Genomic DNA, 20,441 nt, shown 5'->3' on the forward strand with positions numbered 1-20,441 from the left:
TATTTGATGGAGTATGTATTAATTATTTATTATTAAGAGTAATGCCTTATTTATCACTGAAACCCAGAAACCAACAAACGGATCAAAACCGAGTCCTAAAGGTGCCAAACGGGTCAGCGGCTCGGGTCCAGCTTTAGACCAGCAGGAAAACGTTCTGCTGGTTTTCTTCACCAGTGGAGAAAAATGTTTGGCTTCAGTTTGTGAATCAAAGTCACATCAGTGTTAACTTCCTGCAGACAGAGGAGTCCAGAACCAGAACCAGAACCAGAACCAGAACCACGCTCCAAACTGTAACACAATGAATCCTCCAACATGGAACTTTGTTCAGTTTATTGACAAAAACACAAGAAATGATGTGAGTAGTTTTTCCCTCCACAACGTTTTCATCCCACCAGTTATTACAAAGTTAATCACTTTTAATTCAGACATTACAAAAACTTTAAAAAATACAGCGAGGCTCAAAGGTTTCTGTCAGCTCTCCACTAAATTCAGAGTTAAACTGGCTGTGAAGCTAAAGTAAAGTTTAAACTGGAAACCAGTATGTGTAGTACCACTAAACCCAGACAGTCAGGAGGAAATCTTTAATAATACAGGAAACCTGATGGAGTTCAAAGAAATAATCCTTTAAATTATATACAAAGTACTAAAAACATTTCACATGTCAGAAGGCGGGAGTAAAAACCAGCGGAGATCCGATCCAGGCCTGCTGCTCCAACTGGGAGGACTGGGAAGAGCCGCTCGCTTTTCACTCCAGCCATTCATCGAATTTCTAATTTCATTTTCAGCATCGTTCGGATCCGAAAACTACAAACGTTTCTAAAGTGCTTAAAGGAAACTAGTCTGACAAAAGCAGAAGGAAAATCTGATAAAACAAAGAAAATACTCATTATTTAACATATGGACAGAAGTTCAGCAAATCCAGGCTGAAACTGGTTTGAACTCTTCCTCCCAGTTCCTCAGTACTTGGGCACTTTGCTGTAATCCTCCTGGAAGTTTCTGCACATGCAGACGGACAGAACCATCCCCAGCAGCTGCAGATCACAGAAACATCTGATTAAAACAAGAGCCGCTCCAGAATTCCTGTCCGTCTCAGAGCTGAGGAGTTCCTCAGGGAGCAGGACTCAGAGCTGAGGAGTTCCTCAGGGAGCAGGACTCCGTCCCTGACTCTCCCTGAATTCACTCAGCAGCTCTGGAGCCTTTATCACAAAGTGTTGCTACTAATTAGATGAAACTGCAATCAGACTTCTGAGAGAACAAAATTTAACCAGCAGAAGAAGAACAGTGACGTCACACAGCAGAACTCTGTATAAAAATCAAATCGCTGAAGTCCAGCTCTGGTAATTATGGTCACAGACTGAGCTTTAACATTTGTTTTTTTAGAAACTGTTGTTTCCTGGACCAGAAGCTTTTATCCTCCATTGCACAATAAAAAGCCTTTTGTATTACAGTACAGAATATGCTTATGTAATGCATAATTCTAAAAGTTATTTCTAATTTTGGGTTTGAAGCTTTTTAGCGACGCTCGGCAGCTAAAGAATGGAAATGAGTCATTCTAGTATTAATCAGAACATGTGTAATTTAGGTATAATTGTTGAAATGGTAAGTTCTCCGAGTATAAATTTCAATTATGTAACTTTGAACCAAAGGATTACTTACTTACTATGAAAGATTAACATATAAATGGTGATGAATAAGTATAATTGATTACACGTTGTCTGTTTTAATATATCAGTGGTAAAAGACAATAATAAAACTTTTTTATTACACATTTATTAACATCAGTTACGGAGTTAATCTGCTCATTGTGCACTTCTGTGTAGTTCACCCTCCAACCACTTGATGGTATCAAAGCACTTCTAGTAGTATATCTAATCTGTGAGGAATATATCAACCAACATTTGTAATAACGGTGCTAATTAGCTTCCCTCTTTGATCATTTATGTTCCTCAACTTTCCCTCCAACCACCAAACCCAGAACTTCAACATGTTCCGTGATGTTCGTTCTACGATGTTCATTTCGCGATGTTCGTTCTACGATGTTCATTCCGCGATGTTCGTTCTACGATGTTCGTTCTACGAAGTTCGTTCCGTAATGTTTGATCTGCGATGTTCATTCTCCGTTGTCCTTTCCGCAAAGTTCATTCCGCGATGTCCGTTCTGCGAAGTTCGTTCCGCGATGTCCGTTCTGCGAAGTTCGTTCCGCGATGTTTGTTCTCCGTTGTCTGTTCCGCAATGTTCGCTTTACGATGTTCGTTCCGCGATGTTCGTTCCGTGAAGTTTGCTCTACGAAGTTCGTTCCGCGAAGTTCGTTCCACGAAGTTCGTTCCGCGATGTTTGTTCTCCGTTGTCTGTTCCGCAATGTTCGCTTTACGATGTTCGTTCCGCGATGTTCGTTCTGTGAAGTTCGCTCTACGATGTTCGCTCTACGAAGTTCGTTCCGCGATGTTCGTTCTACAATGTTTGTTGTCCGTTGTCTGTTCCGCAATATTCGCTCTACAATGTTCGCTCTACAATGCTCGTTCTACGATGTTCGTTCTACGAAGTTCGTGCCGCGAAGTTCGTTCTCCGTTGTCTGTTCCGCAATATTCGCTCTACAATGTTCGTTTTACGATGTTCGTTCTACAATGTTTGTTCTCCGTTGTCTGTTCCGCAATATTCGCTCTACAATGTTCGCTCTACAATGCTCGTTCTACGATGTTCGTTCTACGAAGTTCGTGCCGCGAAGTTCGTTCTCCATTGTCTGTTCCGCAATATTCGCTCTACAATGTTCGTTTTACGATGTTCGTTCTACGAAGTTCGTTCCGCAATGTTTGTCTGCGATGTTCGTTCCGCGATGTTCTCAGGAAACACAAATCGTACCTCGATGAATGCCACTGCCACGCAGATCCCCAGCACCACGCCGATGTTGGTGAGCAGCCAGCTCTCCACGCTCTTAGAGCAACCCTGAGGCAAAAACCAGACGGGAATTCAGTCAGATAAACCGGATAAAACCAGATACAACAGGAATTGAATTGAGCTGTGTTCGGCGGGACTGAACCGGACTGGACCGGACAGCGTTCTTTCTTACGGTGCTGTAAACGGGCCAGTCGGCCGTCTTGGACTTGCACAGCCAACTGTTTTCCGGGTCGGACTCGGCCGGGTTCAGGTCGGTCATGGAGACGTTATGACAGGAGCAGGGGAACAGAACCTCAGAACTGTTTTTGATCACCTGGTTCACCTTCCAGTCCTCATGGTCTGTCCAGCCGCAGCATTCCATCTGCAGGGAGGTCAAAGGTCATCAAAACAACAGCTAAGGGAACTTGTTTCTGTCCCGGGTCGGTTTCCGACCCAAACAGAGCGAGGCTGCTTGGCGCTGAACTCACATTCTTCTGGACGAAGCTCCAGGCCCGCTCCGTGCTCGTGCTATTGTTGGAGTAACCTTCCAGCACCTCGCCGATGACCTTTGACATCTCATTGTGCAGCTGGAAGACGACAGGAAGTTAGAAAAGCCTGTTTGGTTTTGATGGCGATCCAGTTATGTTTGGATAAAAAAAAAACAGCGCATAAATAAAATAAATCTGCTTTCTGTGTAATTTAATATAAACAATTTCATTCTATTTTTTTCATTCTTATGTTTATTTCGCAAAGTTTTAATATATCAGTGTTTTTTAAACTGTAAAATATTTTCACTTTTATATTTCATTTTTCTTATTTGGTAATTTTTCATTGAATTGTTTATTTCTATTTAAAATAAATGTTAAATATTTTGAACACATGTATTTTTTATATTACATTTAATTATGCTTTTATTTACCATTTTACTTGCTGTTTTCTTTTACATTTTATGTTTTTTATTTTACTTACATATTGCGTCATTTATTTATTTTACACAGTAATTAACATTTGTTTTTTAACCGTTCAAAGATCAACTTTATGTGTTTCCTTTATAGAAGCTAATAAATGTATTTTTCAAACATTTATTTATTCAACACAAACTCATAATGTTGTCTGAAGATATTTTAGAAAAAAGTAAATTTCATCTAAACATAAAATAATAATTATTAATAAAAACTATTTTATAAAATTCACTGAAAATATTGGGAGAGAGAAAGGCTAACATACAATATGATTAAAAATTTTAAATATGCAGCAGACTAAAATAAACGCCCCATTTTGAATAGCAGGAGGCGCCAGAGCACCAGCTGCTGCCTCTCAGGTTGTCCTGTCACGTGATCACCAACCAGCCAATCAGAGAGCTTCCTGGGCTAACCACAAACTGCCTGCTGAAGTCAACATTTCCTAGAAGAGAAACTGAAAACCTAAATACTAAAACTGATGAGGAAGTGACATCACTCACCTCTTCCTTCTGGAAGTAGATAAGAGAACCGGCAACGATCTGAGCGATGAGGATCAGAACCAGGCAGGTGAAGTACTGAGGGAGAGGCAAGTTAGGCAGGAATCCTGATCAGACCAAACAAAGTTATTCTGAAATAATCTGGATGAGCTCCAGAGTAAATAATCTGGATGAGCTCCAGAGTAAATAATCTGGATGAGCTCCAGAGTAAATAATTTGGATGAACTCCAGAGGAAATAATCTGGATGAGCTCCAGAGTAAATAATCTGGATGAGCTCCAGAGTAAATAATCTGGATGAACTCCAGAAGAAATAATCTGGATGAGCTCCAGAGTAAATAATTTGGATGAACTCCAGAGGAAATAATCTGGATGAGCTCCAGGACTCACCAGGCCCAGCACACAGCGGATCTCGTAAATGGCTCCCACACAGCCAACGAAGCCCATCAGCATGGAAAACGCACCGACTGCGACCAGGATGTAGCAGGCCACCTTCACAGACGTCACGTTATCTGAGGAAAGCCATCAATATTCTTTATAAGAACATAAAGAATTCTTCAAAAACCAAATCTTCAACATAATGTTGACCTTTATTCAACAGATGTTTTACCACCACTGCTGAAAACCAAACAGAACAGCTGGTTTGACCTTAGCAGGCCTCTCAGCTGGAGGAAACGCTAACAGAAACCTTCTTGCTCTCTAAATAAAACAACGTAGTCAAAAATAAACTCACGGTTTCTTAGACAGCTGTGACTTACAGGTTTTTCCAGGCTCAGTCTCACTTCTGCTGGAGCCATGTATAACTATAAATAACACCAGCAAAAAGCTAAATATTTAGCGAGCTATTCTTTAGCTAGCAAGATAAATATTTAGCGTCATACTAAGCAGCTAGTTTCAACCTAAATGGCGAGCTTGTTAACTACATATTTAGTCACTAAAACTAAAAATGTAGCTTAAAACTGTGACATTTATAAAAGAATTAATTCCTTTGTGGTATCTGTACCATTCCACTCTGAAAAGAAAACCCTTATTGTTCTGTTAAAAGCTACACGACCCAAATCATTGCTGTTCATTTCTGGCGGTGAAACTTTACAGAGTGACTCTCTGAACTCGGAGCTGAAGTCGGCTTCCGTTCTGCTCTGTCTGACTCAGCGCCATCTTGGTTGAGTCTGGCTTATCACCGATTCGCTGCGGACGTCACTCCCACCCAACAACTGCTAAATGAAACGTCTCATTGAACATCGATACGTGTTATTTACGTTCAGGCACACAGCTGGGCAGCCCTGCTGCTGCATGAGCGAAGCCCTGAGGGCGCAACGCTGATGCAGAGTGGGCCGAGTGTGCGGTGATGAGTAAGGCGGTGATGTGATGCATGATGATGCTAGCCGCAGCAGAAAGGAGCCAGTGTGCGGCAGAGGACACCTGCTGAGCGGACAAACGTCCTCAGTGACGCCGGCGGCCCGGATCCCGCGCCGTTACACTCGCTCAGTGTTCGGCTCCATCATTCTGCTTTACAGCCTTTATGTCCGCTGACACTGCGCGTCTCTTTCTCCTCATCCTCACCACGCTTCGCCTCTGGCTCACTGCGTCTCCATCACCACGTCATTTAAACACTCAACTCTTTACATCATGAACATTAAACCCGGTCAGAGTTAAACGTCTTCTGTCTACTTTCTGCTGTCAGACAGGCTCCACTGCGGTTATTCATGTCTGAACCAGGAGGACCGGTGTTCTATCAGATTATCATACGCCGTCAGAATAGCACACGTGCAGTGAGAAGCATGCCTGCGCATGCGCATTAAGAAACCCGACCGTCAGAAGAGTTCAGCATACGCAACAAGTTGTGACGAAAATAAGTCATTAAATTATTTTTCAGTGATAACTAAATAGATTTACATTCATTGTCTTGGTGTCAAAGTGTATTTAAAGCAGGGAACAGCTACAACACGCCCGTATAAAACTCATTAACCTACTTAACCGCTGAGTCAGGATGTCAGACTGTTGATAGCAAAGTGCCTGAAGATCTACGTCATGATTCTATGTTGCTGATGAAATAAAATCATATGGCGATGACAGCGTATACTTGTCTGATAGATACAGCCGTCAGTTCGTGCTAAGCGTATGTGATGATGGATCCGGCAACACCGACGCCTCGGCGCATGCGTCAAGCCCAGAGACCAAAACCCGCGTCGGTGCGCGTATTGCTTTCAGCAAGTCACGTGACCGATATAGGAACTGTTTTGAAATGACTCTGAGCGCCAAACTGTGTTTATAAGGAAGCGAATCTGTCAACGGGATGCATTTACCAAAATAATTCTTGATCTTTTACGGTACAGCGTCAATTATGGAGCCTCAAGGCAAACGAAAGATTTCATAGTTTGGGACCATTTTGATCTGACGTCAGAAAATAAGGTATTGGTTATGACTTCGTTGTTCATCCAGTTCTTTCCAGTTTCTACTTGATCCCTCCATCCATTTTCTGTTCTCCCTTGTCCCTAATGGGATCAGGAGGGTTGCTGGTTCCTCTCCAGCTACGGACAGGTCGCCAGTCTGTCGCAGGGCAACACAGAGACACACAGGACACACAACCATTCACACACACACTCACACCTAGGGAGAATTTAGAGAGACCAATTAACCTGACAGTCATGTTTTTGGACTGTGGGAGGAAGCCGGAGAACCCGGAGAGAACCCACCATGCACAGGGAGAACATGCAAACTCCATGCAGAAAGACCCCGGGCCGGGAATCGAACCCAGGACCTTCTTGCTGCAAGGCAACAGCTCTACCAACTGCACCACTGTGCAGCTGTCTACTGAATCTTTCTGAATCCACATTCAGCTGAAATTGACTCTTAGTTTACTTTCATATTATGTTCTTTTAAATTATACATTTCATGATTTTATTCTTAAATTACCCTCCATCAATAAAAATCTTTAGACAGAAAAAAAAAGAAAATAAAGACAATCCCGCTATAAATAAAAAAAAAAAAACATTTTCAGCAAAACACATTCATAAAGATCTACATACAAAATAAATATAAAAGAAAAATTTAAATTTATGTGAACAATATACAGCGTCACTAAAATCAGTTTTATTTAAATGAATCCACCTCCTGAATGCTGAGGCGTTATAGTCCCAGATACACCAGGATAAACTCAGGTATGCAGCCATTCTACTAATTACTCAGTTGCGTTTTATAAACTATTTCATAGAAATGTATTGTTTACAACATTTTTTTCTACAGCAGAAGTTGTGTCAAAAAAACTTATAAAACTTATAAAATGTTGGAAAAACTTATTTTTTGGAATGAAAATTTGTGAAAAAAAAAAAAAAACAGTTTACAAGCATCCTCACTCCAAACACGTTCACTTTCATCACTCGGTTCATGTTCACATTATTTATTGACTGTATCGAAGAATATCTAATATATTTAGAATTTCACTGAAGATATGACTTAATACAATATATAATATACAATAAAATACAATGACTTGAATCTTATTGTTTAGATTAGGTCATCAGATCAGTCTGTCAACTATATTGCCTGTAGGAATTTTTAATGACCAGCAGGTGTCAGTATTCAGTGACAGTATCGACACACTATCAATACAGTTTAGCTTTGGGTCGAAACGATACGTGACGCCTCATTTACCATCACTAAGCGTATGCTAACCTGACAGAACACCGGCTTGGTTTGGAAACATTTTTCACCCTCATCATGAACCATGGATCGAATGCTAGCTAGCGCTGGTGTAACGTTTTCATGATCTAAAGTACGGTGGCCGACAGGTGTGAACGGTCAGCAAACATGCATGATGCAAAATCCAAAACACGTAAATGCACAAAAAACAACTGCAAAACAGAAACTCTGCAAACAAAAAAAATGCTGTAAAGGAGGTGAAATTCAGACTGGGCGTCTTCCTCTAAACCTGATGCTAATCTCTGATCATCATGATCAGCTGGCGGCCGCAGCGCCGCCACGCAGCAGCTGCGGTTCTGACTGCGTCAAACCACCCGTTTAGCAGACCAAACAGGAAGTCATGACGGTTGGTCGCCATTTCTTAGTCATCACACTGTAAAGGTTCAATCTTGGATATTAATCATGTCAGAGTTCTGAATCTGCTTCAATCCTGTGAAATTATTTAATCTTTTAAAGATTAATTACACCCCAAATCAACATTTTTGTTGCGGATAAACTTTTTTTTACATATAAGTTTGTTTAATTCTGCAACATTTTTACCTAAAACCATCGTGGTGCTGCCCTCTTTGGGTTAAACCGTGATACTACAGTTGAGTTTTTCTTTTAGTTTACGACTCTCAGTCTGCGTTCAGGTATAAAATCATCTTACTCAGACACGCCCCCTAGTGGAGAGTCAGGAGGTGGAGTAGCAGCATTGCTGACGTTGTTCTGTAGCGTTTCTGGAGAATGAGTTTCCTCTGAGTGACTGGTGCTTTAAAAACTAAAAAAAAAAACTTCCAAAAACAGAGAAAAAGCTGCTAATCTCTCTCACATTCAGCGTCATTCTGGACTAAAGAATTTATAAACATCAAACCCAGAAGCAAAATAAAGCAGTTTAAAGGTTCATCTTCAGTTAAAATACATTTTATTTACGAGTAATGCGATACGTTTTATTTCGAAAGTCAGTGAAGTGGATAATCAGTTGTGGAGAATAAAGTCATTTAAAGTGAGGTCCAGTTTGTGTGACCCTGTTATTCTGGTTTCACTGCAGTTATAATTAAAATAAATATATTGACTTCCTCATTTGTGGTTTAGTCAAACTAAATTTAGTTTAGTCAGAAAAACATTTGAAATGTTTGAGCTGGGAAGTGAGCAGAGTTGGTCAGGAAGACGGGAAGCCGGATGCGACACTTACTGATGACCACGGTGAAGCTCTCGTTGTCCAGGAGGAGCCAGAGTCCGAAGCCCAGGACGGCACCGCCGAGCAGCTGGAGAGCCGCCGTCAGAACAGAAAAGAGTCACAGAACGGTCTGGGTCCGCCAAAATAAACGTCTACACCAACAGAACAATGACTAGCTCAAAAGGTTAAGCAATCTCTAACGTAACATTAAACACTTTCATTTAAAAACTGCAACAGTTGCAGTTAAAATGAGCAGAAAAATTAGCCGTTACATCCAGCTAAATGCTAGCTGAATCACGCTAACATTAGCTGTGGAAAGGAATCCAGCTTATTATTATTTCTTTAATAAATATAAGTATATCATAATAATAATAATAAGATAGATCTTCTATTGTTTCAGCCTGACCTTTTCAGTTTTTAAAACCTTTATATAGAGGTGGTTGGTTTTCCAGATCATTAATTCATAACTAAATGTTGGAGTTTAACTTCAAACTGGGTCGATATGAGAGTCAGAGAGCAAAGTCTCCTGAAATCAGAAGCTAAATCATTTTCAACACTATTAAGCTAAATAAACAAATCAATATATTAGCATCAACTCCCTTCAGTTTAGTTGTTCAGTTTTACACATTCATTTAACAATTAAATACGAACAATGTAATTGGATTTTTTTTCCCATCTTTCTACTTTTATTAATTAAGTGAAATGTCAGTTTGTAAAATAATCTGCAAACTTACAACGGCTCTTTAGCTAAAAATGATAAAAAATGAATAGAGAAAAACTATGAAGTGGAAGAAAAATTATTCGAGGTTCTAAGAAGTTTTATACAAATAATAAACTGAAAAGTGTGGAGTGCATTTATATTCAGCTTTTTCATTTGACCGAGAAACGTCTCCAGTTCAGTCAGGTTGGATGGACAACATCTGAGAAAATCAGTTTTCAAGTTTAACTTTTATAAGTAACTGAGTCAGACAAAGAAGATCTATTGCATTATGCTGGAGGAACATGGACGCCCCATGCCTGGGATTGTGGAAAAAAGAAATTGCAAATTCACTCGGACTGGAAAGACTAACATACATCTTCAAGGGCAAACAGCGGGACTTTGAGAACCTCTGGGAGCCAAATATGAGGATCATAGGGACTGAAGGCGGAGCTCATTAATGGGTGTCTGAAATGGATATCTTGACTACAGTTTTTATTTTCATATTGTCTTGTTTTTTTATTTTTTTTTCTGTCATAATCTAAAGTGTTTTATATATATTATAACAAATGCAGGTTTGAAGGGTGAATGCAAGTGTGTATAAGTACGTGTTTACAATGTTAAGTTTGTTTGTAAATGTCCTAAAAGAGAAAATTCAATCAAATATATTGAAAAAAAAAAAAAAAAACTGAGTCAGACAACAGAAAAACTCACAAAGAAGATGAGGTTGAACAGGAACAGGAAGTACTTGCTGACGGTCAGGCAACCTTTCCCCATGGTGCTTTATCTGCAAACACGAGGCGGAGAAACAGAAATGAATAGAAACAAACAGAAAGACGGGTGATTTATGGTGCAACTCATTAATATTCATGTTTCTGCAGCTGATTTATTTAAGGAGTTAAAGTCCAATCATCTCCCACCCTGAAATATTTCCTGCCTTCCTGCAAGAAATTTGTCTGGAACTGTTCAGTTATTAAACCCGACTCAAACTGGGGAAACTGGATGAAGATAAAGAAGACCAGTTTGAAGAATAATGGGAACACTGGGAGGCTTGGGAGGAAATGACAACGATTACCTCCTGATATTTAACTTAAATAAAATGTGCAGATAAAACCGACATATTTCCATCTGCTGTCGAAAAAACTTTTTATTCTCCCTGAATAAACTTTCGGTTCAGTTATGATTGAAATAATTTCTGCTTCTAAACGTCAGAATAAACAGATTCCTTCATATGTTCATATGTTTTTACAGAAATAATTAAAATGTAGCCGAGAAAAACCGAAAATCTCTAAATGAATTTCCCATTCCTGGAGAATCTGCCCAGCTTTTCTAAAACTAATTATCTTTAATAAGGAGATTTTCTGAATTATCCTTAAAACCGTTGTGATCAGACAGAAATGTTTAAAGTTTAAAGTCACAACTCTCTTTGGTTTTAAAACTTCAACTGGAAACCAGCAGCCCAACTGGTTGTAATGGAAACCAGCATGTAGCTGTACTGGTGGAAACCGGCTGCGACTCATTCACATCGATCCGTTTAAAACGAGCCGCCACCGACTGACTCCTGGCTATGACCCAAATCACGCAGGCCTGGTTCTGACCCAGAACCTGCAGTCAGCTCCTGCAGAACCGCCGGCAGCCTCTAGAACAGGGGTGTCAAGCTCCAGTCCTCCAGTCGCTGTCCTGCAGTTTTTAGATGTGCCACAGGTACAAAACACTGGAATGAAATGTCTTAATTACCTCCTCCTTGTGTAGATCAGTTCTCCACAGTCTTGCTAACGACCTAATTATTCTATTCAGGTGAGGTGCAGCGGAGGCTCATCTAAAAGTTGCAGGACAGCGGCTCTTGAGGACTGCAGTTTGATACGCCTGCTCTAGGTAAACCCAGTATGTCTCTAAAACTGCAGAATTTAGCATTCTTGTTGCCATGGAAACGTACAGGGTAGCGGTACCGGTCAGAACCGGACCTGCAGAGCCTGAAAAGTTTGATTATGTTCTGTTTTTTTAGTTGTTTATAAATTAAGAAGCTGGTTTAATGTTTCGACTCAACGGAACCGAAGAACAAAGAAACTTCATGAAACGTTTCAGAACGTTTTCCCTCCTGGTCGACCCGGTTCTATTAGAACCAGAACTTCTGCTCCACCTCCAGCTGCTGTGGTTCTGTCTCTCTGAGTCAAACCAACCTGTTCCCCTCCTGGCCTGTGGGGGCGCTGCACCAACAACCACTGAAGGAAACCACACAAAAACCTCTGAAGACACTGAGAGCAACTTCCTTCTTCACCAGATGGAAACAAGATGGAGGCGTCAGATTTTAGTGTTGGAGGATTTCTCTTTAGGAGACATTTCTGCTGCTAGCGCTAGGCTAGCATGTTAGCTTTGGTTGTATTTACCCAGAATGCCCTGCGCTGTAGTTCACTTCCTGCTTTTGGTGTGATCTCCGGTTCGCTTAGCGTTCACATATAAAACTGAACCAGAGTTCACTTCAACTGAACCCAGACCGAGGATTGGAGGATCAGAGGTCAGAGGTCGGTTAGCATTCACACCACCTGGACCGGACTTTCTAAACAAACGGACTGGAGTTGGACTGAATGATGCAGCCTTAGAGAAGATTTTTGTTCTGCTTCAGTTTTTAAGCAAAAATTGATAAAAACCTGCAGAGAAGATGTTTCTATCCTAATGTTAACATCAGATCCAGATCCAGATCCTGTTCCTGATCCAGATCAAGATCCAGATCCAGATTCTGATCCTGATCCAGATCCTGCAGTTTCAATGATTTATGAACTTAGGGGAACATCTCCTTCCTGATCAGAACTGCAAGTTGAAACAAGAAACAAAACACTGAGTCAGTCTGATCAACACTCCTCCTCCTCCTCCTCCTCCTCGGTACCAGGCACCGGACCCGCCCGGCTCGGTGACGCCACCCAGACAGCAGCAGATAAACATCAGCCTTCATCAGCCTTCATCTTCCTCCGTCTCGCTGCCCGTCATTGGGAGAGGAGAACCCGTTTGCTCAGAGGTACTAAGGTGATCCTGCATGACGAAACAGAACCAGAACCGCTAGCCTGTGTAGAACTGGACTTTTTTTTACCTTAAAACTTCTGTAAATCTGAATGTTTCTTCACATTCTGAAAAAAAATTCAATTTTATTCCCTAAAAACTGTTGCTGACTTTTAGGAAATAAAATGTTTATTTTTTTATTTAAAAAGGAAATTTTATTATTTGTTTTTAGCATTTTTATGTTTTTCTAATATGGTAGAAAATAAACTTCAGTGATGAGAAAAACTGATCACTAAAGGAAGAAAATATTTTTCCAGACGAGGTTTTCCTAGAAGAACCAGGACACTTTGATGTCGGTGCAGACCGTCCTCCAACCCGCCCGGCACCAGAACCAGAACCATGTTTGGGTTTTTGCTCCTGGTTCTGATTCATCCTCAGGTCTGAGCCGCTCGGCGCCTTCCGGGTCGGATCGGCTTCCGGACCCGTCCTCACCTGGAGAACTTCTTGAACATCTGAACAGGAAGTGGTCAGAGTTCAGGGCTGCGTCACTGACTGCTACAGCAGCAAGCGATCCGTTTACGGAGGCGTTCCCGCTTCCCGGCACTGGGAACGAAACCAGTCCAGAAACAAAACCTCAGTCTGCTGCTCAACCTTCACAACACTCGGGTCTGAAAGGTTCTGGTCAGGTCTGCAGAACCAGAACCAAACGAGGGGAAGCAGCTTTCAGCTTCTAGGCACCACAAGTCTGGAACAAACTTCTAGGAAACTGAAAAACAGCCGAAAGCCTGAGCTCCTTTAAATGTGGACTGAAACCAGTTAGAAACCAGTTAGAAACCAGTTGGAGCCACTTTGATGGAGTCGGAGCAGAGATCAATATGTTTGATGTATTGGTTGTTTCTTCATCGATGACTGACTGACGTTTTATGATGTAAAGCACTTTGAACCTCCCTGAGGTTCTGCAGCTCCGGTCCGGTTCTGCGGTTCCGGTCCGGTTCTGTTGAACATAAAGCAGCTTTCATGCCGTTTTTCTGCACCGAAACAAAAGCGGAAACCCGATCCGCTCTGGGTGGGAAGCAGCGTTTTGTCACGCCGAGGTTCTGACACCCGACACTCGGGCGAAATCTGTCAGCAGGACCAGGAGCCCAGATACACCTGCTGGTTCTGACCCAAACACACTGGGAGAACTGGGAGGAGTGGGAATGCTTCTTCTGTTAAATCCCAGAATTATCAAATTAATCCAGAATAATTATTAATAATCAGCAGAGACAAATTGACCCAGAAGTTCTGGTTCTGGACTTGGAGGGCAGCTGGAATACCAGGCAGGATGACCCCAGGATGACCCCAGGATGGGATTCAAACCCAGAACCTTCGTACTGCAAGGCTTTGGTCCCGAATCAGGAATTAAATATCTCCATAAAACCTTTATGGAAACTAAAATAACGTTTAATGTTTTAAAGGGTCATTTGTAGGGTCAGTAAGGTCATTATTAGGGTCAGTAGGGTCAGTAAGGTCATTTGTAGGGTCAGTAGGGTCAGTAGGGTCATTTGTAGGGTCAGTAGGGTCAGTAAGGTCACCTACAGGGCCGTTGGGTCCTATACGCCCAAATACTGTGATTGTCTGAACTTCCAAACCTGCTGCAGTAAATAAAGTTTCAGAGTTTGACAAACTTCAGCTTGATTGATTATTGAATGTTTTACGTAGAGATTTTATTTCTAGAGTGAAACAGGTCACACTCTCTCCTGTCTGCCTTTAAACATTGAAGGTTTCAATGTGAAATAAATCAGAAACTGAATGTTTTTCTGTCTAATCAAATAAAAGGCAGTTTATGGAGGAAGACGGTGAGATCCCAGTACAGAAAGGAAAAACCAGTTGGATCAGAAAGGAGCGGCCGTGCCGGTTTCCATGGCGACACTGAAGTCAGAGGCCGACTGAGCGTTTCCCGCCCACAGAGCGATCCACAGGCGTGTCACGCTACCTCGTCTCCACGGCGACGGCTGGAACGTGACGATGTCATCGTGTTTTCATTTCTGCGTCCGGCAGTTTTAAACTGGTCCAGTTTAAAACTGGTCCAGTTTAAAACACTGTTCCAGACTGGTTTCAGATCTGGTTTCTCCACTCCAGTTCACACTGCTCTGGGATCTGGATTGTTTCTCTGATTTTAGATCCAGTTTTAATGGATCAAAACCGTTAAAACGGTCTCAAACTGGTTTGGGTCTGGGTTGGTGGATGTTTGTCTGGTTGGTTCCGGCGCTGGAATATGACCAGTTTGAGACCCAGTTGTGGTTCTGGAGGTTTGGACTCCCTGACCTTTTCTCTGGATGTGAGGAAGAGGAGCGTCTTCGCCGCGTGAGGAAGAGGTTGAAGCTCCATCCAGCTCGATTCCCTGCAGCGACATTCCTCGGAACCGGATGACCCGGTTTGGAGCCGGGAGCTGAGCGTGACTCAACAGGACCCAAACGTTCCGCTCCGGTCCGACCTCCAGCAGCCCAAAACTCATCAAGGTCACAGAGAAGAGTTTATCGACGGGCGCCGTGAAACTCTGACCCACATTCACCAGAACCCAGGGCCGGGGGCCGCGGGGGGCGGGGGGGGCCGGGACCCCATCCGATCGAAACGCTGCACTGGGTCACCAATAAAACATTGATCCGACTGAGCCGGACTTTTTCCACCAGTGGCAGAACCATCAGAAGTTGTTCAGGATGAAGAAGTGAAAGGTCCGATCAGACCTGTTGATGTTTCTGTTGTTTTGCTTCTTTATTTTGGATTTAAATCTTTTTCCAGCTCCAGTGTTAAAAGATCATTAGAGTTTAAAGATTATTAATTGTTGAGAAACAATAAATAATTAGTAATTTATTAGTTGGTCTGAGCAGCAGCATGAAGTTCGGCTCTGGAGATTTTATATTTCTGAGTAAAACGACCATCAGAATGTTCTCATGTTAAATAAATCGGCAGACATTTTGTTTTCTCTTGTCGGGTTTGGACTCAATCATCTGAACTTTCAGAATCATTTCTGCCGTGTTTCAACGCGGCTGCATGCAGAAGTATGCATGGTTCTTCTTCTGACCGGATCCGGTTCCGCTGCTTTCATTCTGAAGCAACATGGAGGTTTGGACAGTTATTCAGCTGGGTTGCTATGACGACTCAACTCACACCTCAGATCACGTGACCTGAACATCAGAACGTCACAGAGGAAACGCCAAAGAAACCGCTAGCAGGAAACCTGCACCAGACCCAGCTCCAGAACCTCCAGACCCGGTTCCAGAACCTCCAGACCCGGTTCCAGAACCTCCAGACCCGGTTCCAGAACCTCCAGACCCGGTTCCAGGACTTTCAGACCCGGTTCTGTTGGTGTTACAGAGATTTCATATGATTTTGACTTGAGGAAACTTTTTCTGATAACTCATTCTCTCTGAACAGTTCCCATCCAGAACACAAAGTCCAAACTTCTGAGAGCCATCTTGGAGAACCACACCATCCACTCCGGTCCAGTCCGGTCCGGTCCAGTCACTGGTTCTACGCCTCAACATGAAACTACATCATAACTTTAGGAAATTGGTACGGGATTGATACGTACCAGTGGAGTCCAAAGCGGGTTCTGCAGGCCCGGGGTTCTGCAGGCCCGGGGTTCTGCAGGCCCGGGGTTCTGCAGGCCCGGGGTTCTGCAGGCCCGGGGTTCTGCGTGTTTTAGTTCAAACGCCTGGATCCAGTGAAGAAGAACATGGACCTGCTGAAAGGTTGTTACTAAAACCAGGAACAGACTGAAACCTGCAGGAAGCCGGACCAAAGGGTCCACTTCTGACACCCCTGCCTTAAACCGATCGGATCCACATTTAGCAGAACCGAGTCAGAACTGGCAGAAAAAGGGAATCGGTTCAAATGTTTTTCTTTACATGAACGTTGAAAAACAAAAACATCCAACAGAACCGAGACGAAGCCCAGAGGAACCGGAAAGAACCAGCAAACCAAGCCAGAGACCCGATATCACCGACTGATTCTGAAATATTCCGGGTCCAGTCTCATACCCAACATATTTACCAAGGAAAACATCAACCAGTAGCAGAAATCTCTGGAACCAGAACCAGAACCAGAACCACAGACTTTACCATCAATCTAATGGTTGCTATGGTGATTCCCACCTTTTCCAAAGAGAAAACCAGCCTGGAACAAACAGCGACTCTGACCAGTTTATCAGAACCTCCAGGTCCGGTTCTTAAAGAACCGGACCTGGAGTTCTGTAGGAACTGTAGGTCCTTCTACTGAAAAGGATCCTGATCCAATTCTGGAACCGGGTCACTGAGTTCTGGTCCACAGAACCATCTCTGAACAATTCAGATCCACACAGAGTCCAGTTTCTGGTTCTGTTCTGGTTCTGAGTTTAGAGCAGGGCTGGGCAACTCCTGGAGGTCCGGTCTCCTGGAGGTCCGGTCTCCTGGAACCTTTAGATGTGTCTCCACTTCAACACAGCTGAGTAAAATAACCTGACCGGGTTCTCCGGAGAACCTGACTCTGGAGAACCCGGTCAGGTTCTCCGGAGAACCCGGTCAGGTTCTCCGGAGAACCCGGTCAGGTTCTCCGGAGAACCCGGCTGCACTGAGGAGGAGATTCAGCTGTTGGGTTCAGGTTGTTGGACCAGGGAGACTCTAAGAGTTACTGGACACCGACCCACCAGAACCAGGACTGTCCACCGCTGGCTTAGACAGAGGAGGGACTACTTTCTGCGGTGGAGGAATCAACATCATGACATGTTGGTGCTTCTAAAACTAAAATGGATCCGGGTTCGGGTTCAGGCTCTGGGAGGTCCAGAACATGGATTTATCTGATCTGAGTCGGCGGAACCAGCAGAATGGATCAGAACGCATCTATTCTGATCGGGACTCAACAGATCCACACCGAACTGGACCGAACCCGAACAACCAGAACCGGAAACCAGATTCGAACCGGTTCTGCTTTGAAGGTTCTGGGTTTCCAGTTCGGAAAGCTGAATCCGCCGGACTGGCTTTAGTTTCACTTTCCTCAGACTAACCTGAACTTTCAGGTGAAACTCCTTCAGTCAGAACCGAACCGAACCGAATCGACAGAAACGCAGTCAAACCCAGCAGAACCGAGCCTCCCCCTCTGATCAATCCGAACCTGATCACCCGAGCAGCCGCGCACGCCTCGTGTTCACCATGGCAGACAGACGGAACCGGTCCGGGTTCGGGTCTAGACTTACGGGTCACTCACCTGTTGTTCCGGCGGCGGCGCGGAGAGAAGCGGGTTCTGTGCGGGTTCTGTGCGGGACTCTGCGGTTCTGACTCTCTGACCTGCGGGTCGAAGTGAACTACGAGGCGTCAGCTACTGTTGAGACCGAAAGAGGAGGCGGACTGGCGGGGAGGGAGGAACCCCTCCCCCGGTGTGCTGCCACCCTGCGGCCGGCAGAGGAACTGCCGGATCAAGAGAACAATAAAGTCATTTCATAATTGATCAGCTGTTTACTGTGTAAAGTTTAATAATTTGAGGCTTTTTAAACGTAGAGTTCAGAGGCGGTTCACAGAGGTGGCCACCCGGGGGGCCACGCCCTCACCAACTGAGGCCTCCAGGTCAACTGGAGGTCAAATCTAGAAACTATTAATTACTGACATATTTTTAAATAAGTAATATTTCAATAAATATAATGATTATATTTAAATAAATAAATAAATGATATTTAAATAAATAATTTTAAAATAAATAAACAAGTATTTCTCGGTCGACCATCAGTTCGGATCCTGGGGTCTGGTGTTTACTCTGGGATCAAATCTCTCTTTAAAGTTACTTTTCAAAACTATTCATGCTGTTTTATATTTCTTTGGGGGTTTTTTGTTTGTTTTGTTTTTTATAAATAAAAATCAGAAAACGTGTACTGCATAGTTTTAGTCATGCATCAAAACTTCCTCTAAAGTCACTGAACCAGAGCCCACAGGTTCTGGTTGTGACCTCAGACATTCTGTAACAAACATCCAGCATCATGGAGGAACCAGCAGTGGGTCAGGAGGTTCTGGTTCTGGGGAACCTAGAGCCAAAGATATTATGGGATAGTTTAGCTCAAAGCATGGCCTAATCAAAGCCCATACCTGACAGAGCTGATGTTCTCAGATGTTCCCAGCTCTAACTGAGCTGGAGAAATGTTTAAGCCTGCAGACGTTTTCTAAAGTCCTGACTCAGGTCGAAGCAGAAGCACGCCACACTTTTCAGATTTTAAAAGAAATCTGAATTTTTTTTCTTCTGTTTTTCAAAGAAATTCAAATAAACTGAAGCTTGAGTTTGAAACGAGACAAAATGTGGGGAACATGAAGGGGTGTGAAAACTTTTAATAGGCTCAGAAACCGTCGATAGGATGACGGTTCTGTTTCCGGTTCGGTTCCTTGAAAACCGAAGCGAACAAGATTACTAATCTGTTAAATTCACAATAACCTCGAAACGATCATCAGATTACTCAGTTGAGGTTCTGCTGGGCTGACGGCGGTGGTTCGGTTCTGTTGGACCGCTTCGGGTGATGTCAGCTTGGTCTGCAGAACACAAAGCCTCTCCTCAGACCCGCCAGCCGTCCAGCAACTGACGTCACCGTGACCTCATGACCTCACTGACTCACAAAGTACAGCTGACCCGGCCAGTCCGGGGTTCTGTTCAAGTCCAGAACCGAACCAGAGCCATTTCCAAAGTCGTTCGGGTAGCGAAAACTTTTCAAGCCCCAGAACTGAACGAGAATCCACCCGGACAAGTCGGAACCGCCTTCGGGTCGATTGGCCCAGAGATGGTTCTGTATCTGGACCGGTATTATTACTGCTGCCACCTGGATCTTTAAGGAAAGTAATCTGGTCCAAATGGATCAGAACCAGAATAGAATCTGATCAAACATGTTGGGTTTTCCTGCCTGGACGAGCGCTGCTGCCCCCTGCTGGTCAACATGAGTATTACAAGATGAGCCGGGCCGGTCCGGCCTGGTTCTGTTGCTGGTTCGGACCTTCGTCTGTTCCTGATGTTTCCTCCTCTGCAGGACCGAGGTGCCGAAGGTCCTGATTCTCAATCAGCTGCGGACTTTGACTAGGCCACTTCAGAATCTTCCTGTTGTTTTTTTGAGCCAGTCGGAAGAGGACCTGATTTGGATCATCGGTTCACTGCAGAACCATCGCGGCTAAAAGCCCAGATCACCATGCTGCCACCACCATGTTTGACTATTGGTATATTTTCGTTTTTATTTAGTTTAAGTTTTTATTTTAATTGAGACAGTTTATGTCTATTTTAAGATATTTTGTTTGAAAATATGTTTAAAGTTTTTATATTTTTAAGATTAAATTGTTTGAAATTAAATATATATATATTTTAAATATTCAGACATTCTTTATTAATCAATATAAAGTTTAACATATTCAGTTTCATTTTATTTAAATGCAACTTTTTTATTTTTTATTTTATTCATACACATTTAGTTTTAAAGATGTCATAACATAAAGTTTACTATTTAGTCATTTTTTAAAATATATATTTTAAAGCTTTTTTTTTCAGTTTCTGACAGTTTTGCAGCTGATGGAACGGGACG

General features: G+C 42.9%; 1 protein-coding gene across 3 annotated transcripts; it reads right to left on the minus strand.

Annotated features, from left to right (window-relative positions):
* Positions 1-315: 315 nt before the first annotated feature.
* On the minus strand, positions 316-18,295 carry LOC122823817 (CD82 antigen-like). Of its 3 annotated transcripts, none has more exons than XM_044103852.1 (9): positions 18,096-18,295; positions 10,604-10,676; positions 9,208-9,280; positions 4,722-4,843; positions 4,337-4,411; positions 3,363-3,461; positions 3,068-3,256; positions 2,860-2,943; positions 316-1,031 (listed from the first exon to the last, which is right to left on the minus strand). In XM_044103852.1, the coding sequence occupies exons 2-9, from the start codon at positions 10,664-10,666 to the stop codon at positions 957-959; spliced, it is 780 nt and encodes a 259-aa protein (XP_043959787.1). In that variant the 5' UTR covers positions 10,667-10,676; positions 18,096-18,295; the 3' UTR covers positions 316-956. The 3 variants fall into 3 exon arrangements, with proteins under 3 accessions (XP_043959787.1, XP_043959784.1, XP_043959788.1); XM_044103849.1 differs by having other exon boundaries at positions 18,107-18,294; XM_044103853.1 differs by lacking the exons at positions 9,208-9,280; positions 10,604-10,676; positions 18,096-18,295 and adding an exon at positions 5,065-5,690.
* Positions 18,296-20,441: the final 2,146 nt, after the last annotated feature.

The sequence above is a fragment of the Gambusia affinis genome, linkage group LG02 (assembly GCF_019740435.1).
Source record: "Gambusia affinis linkage group LG02, SWU_Gaff_1.0, whole genome shotgun sequence".
Lineage (NCBI taxonomy): Eukaryota > Metazoa > Chordata > Actinopteri > Cyprinodontiformes > Poeciliidae > Gambusia > Gambusia affinis.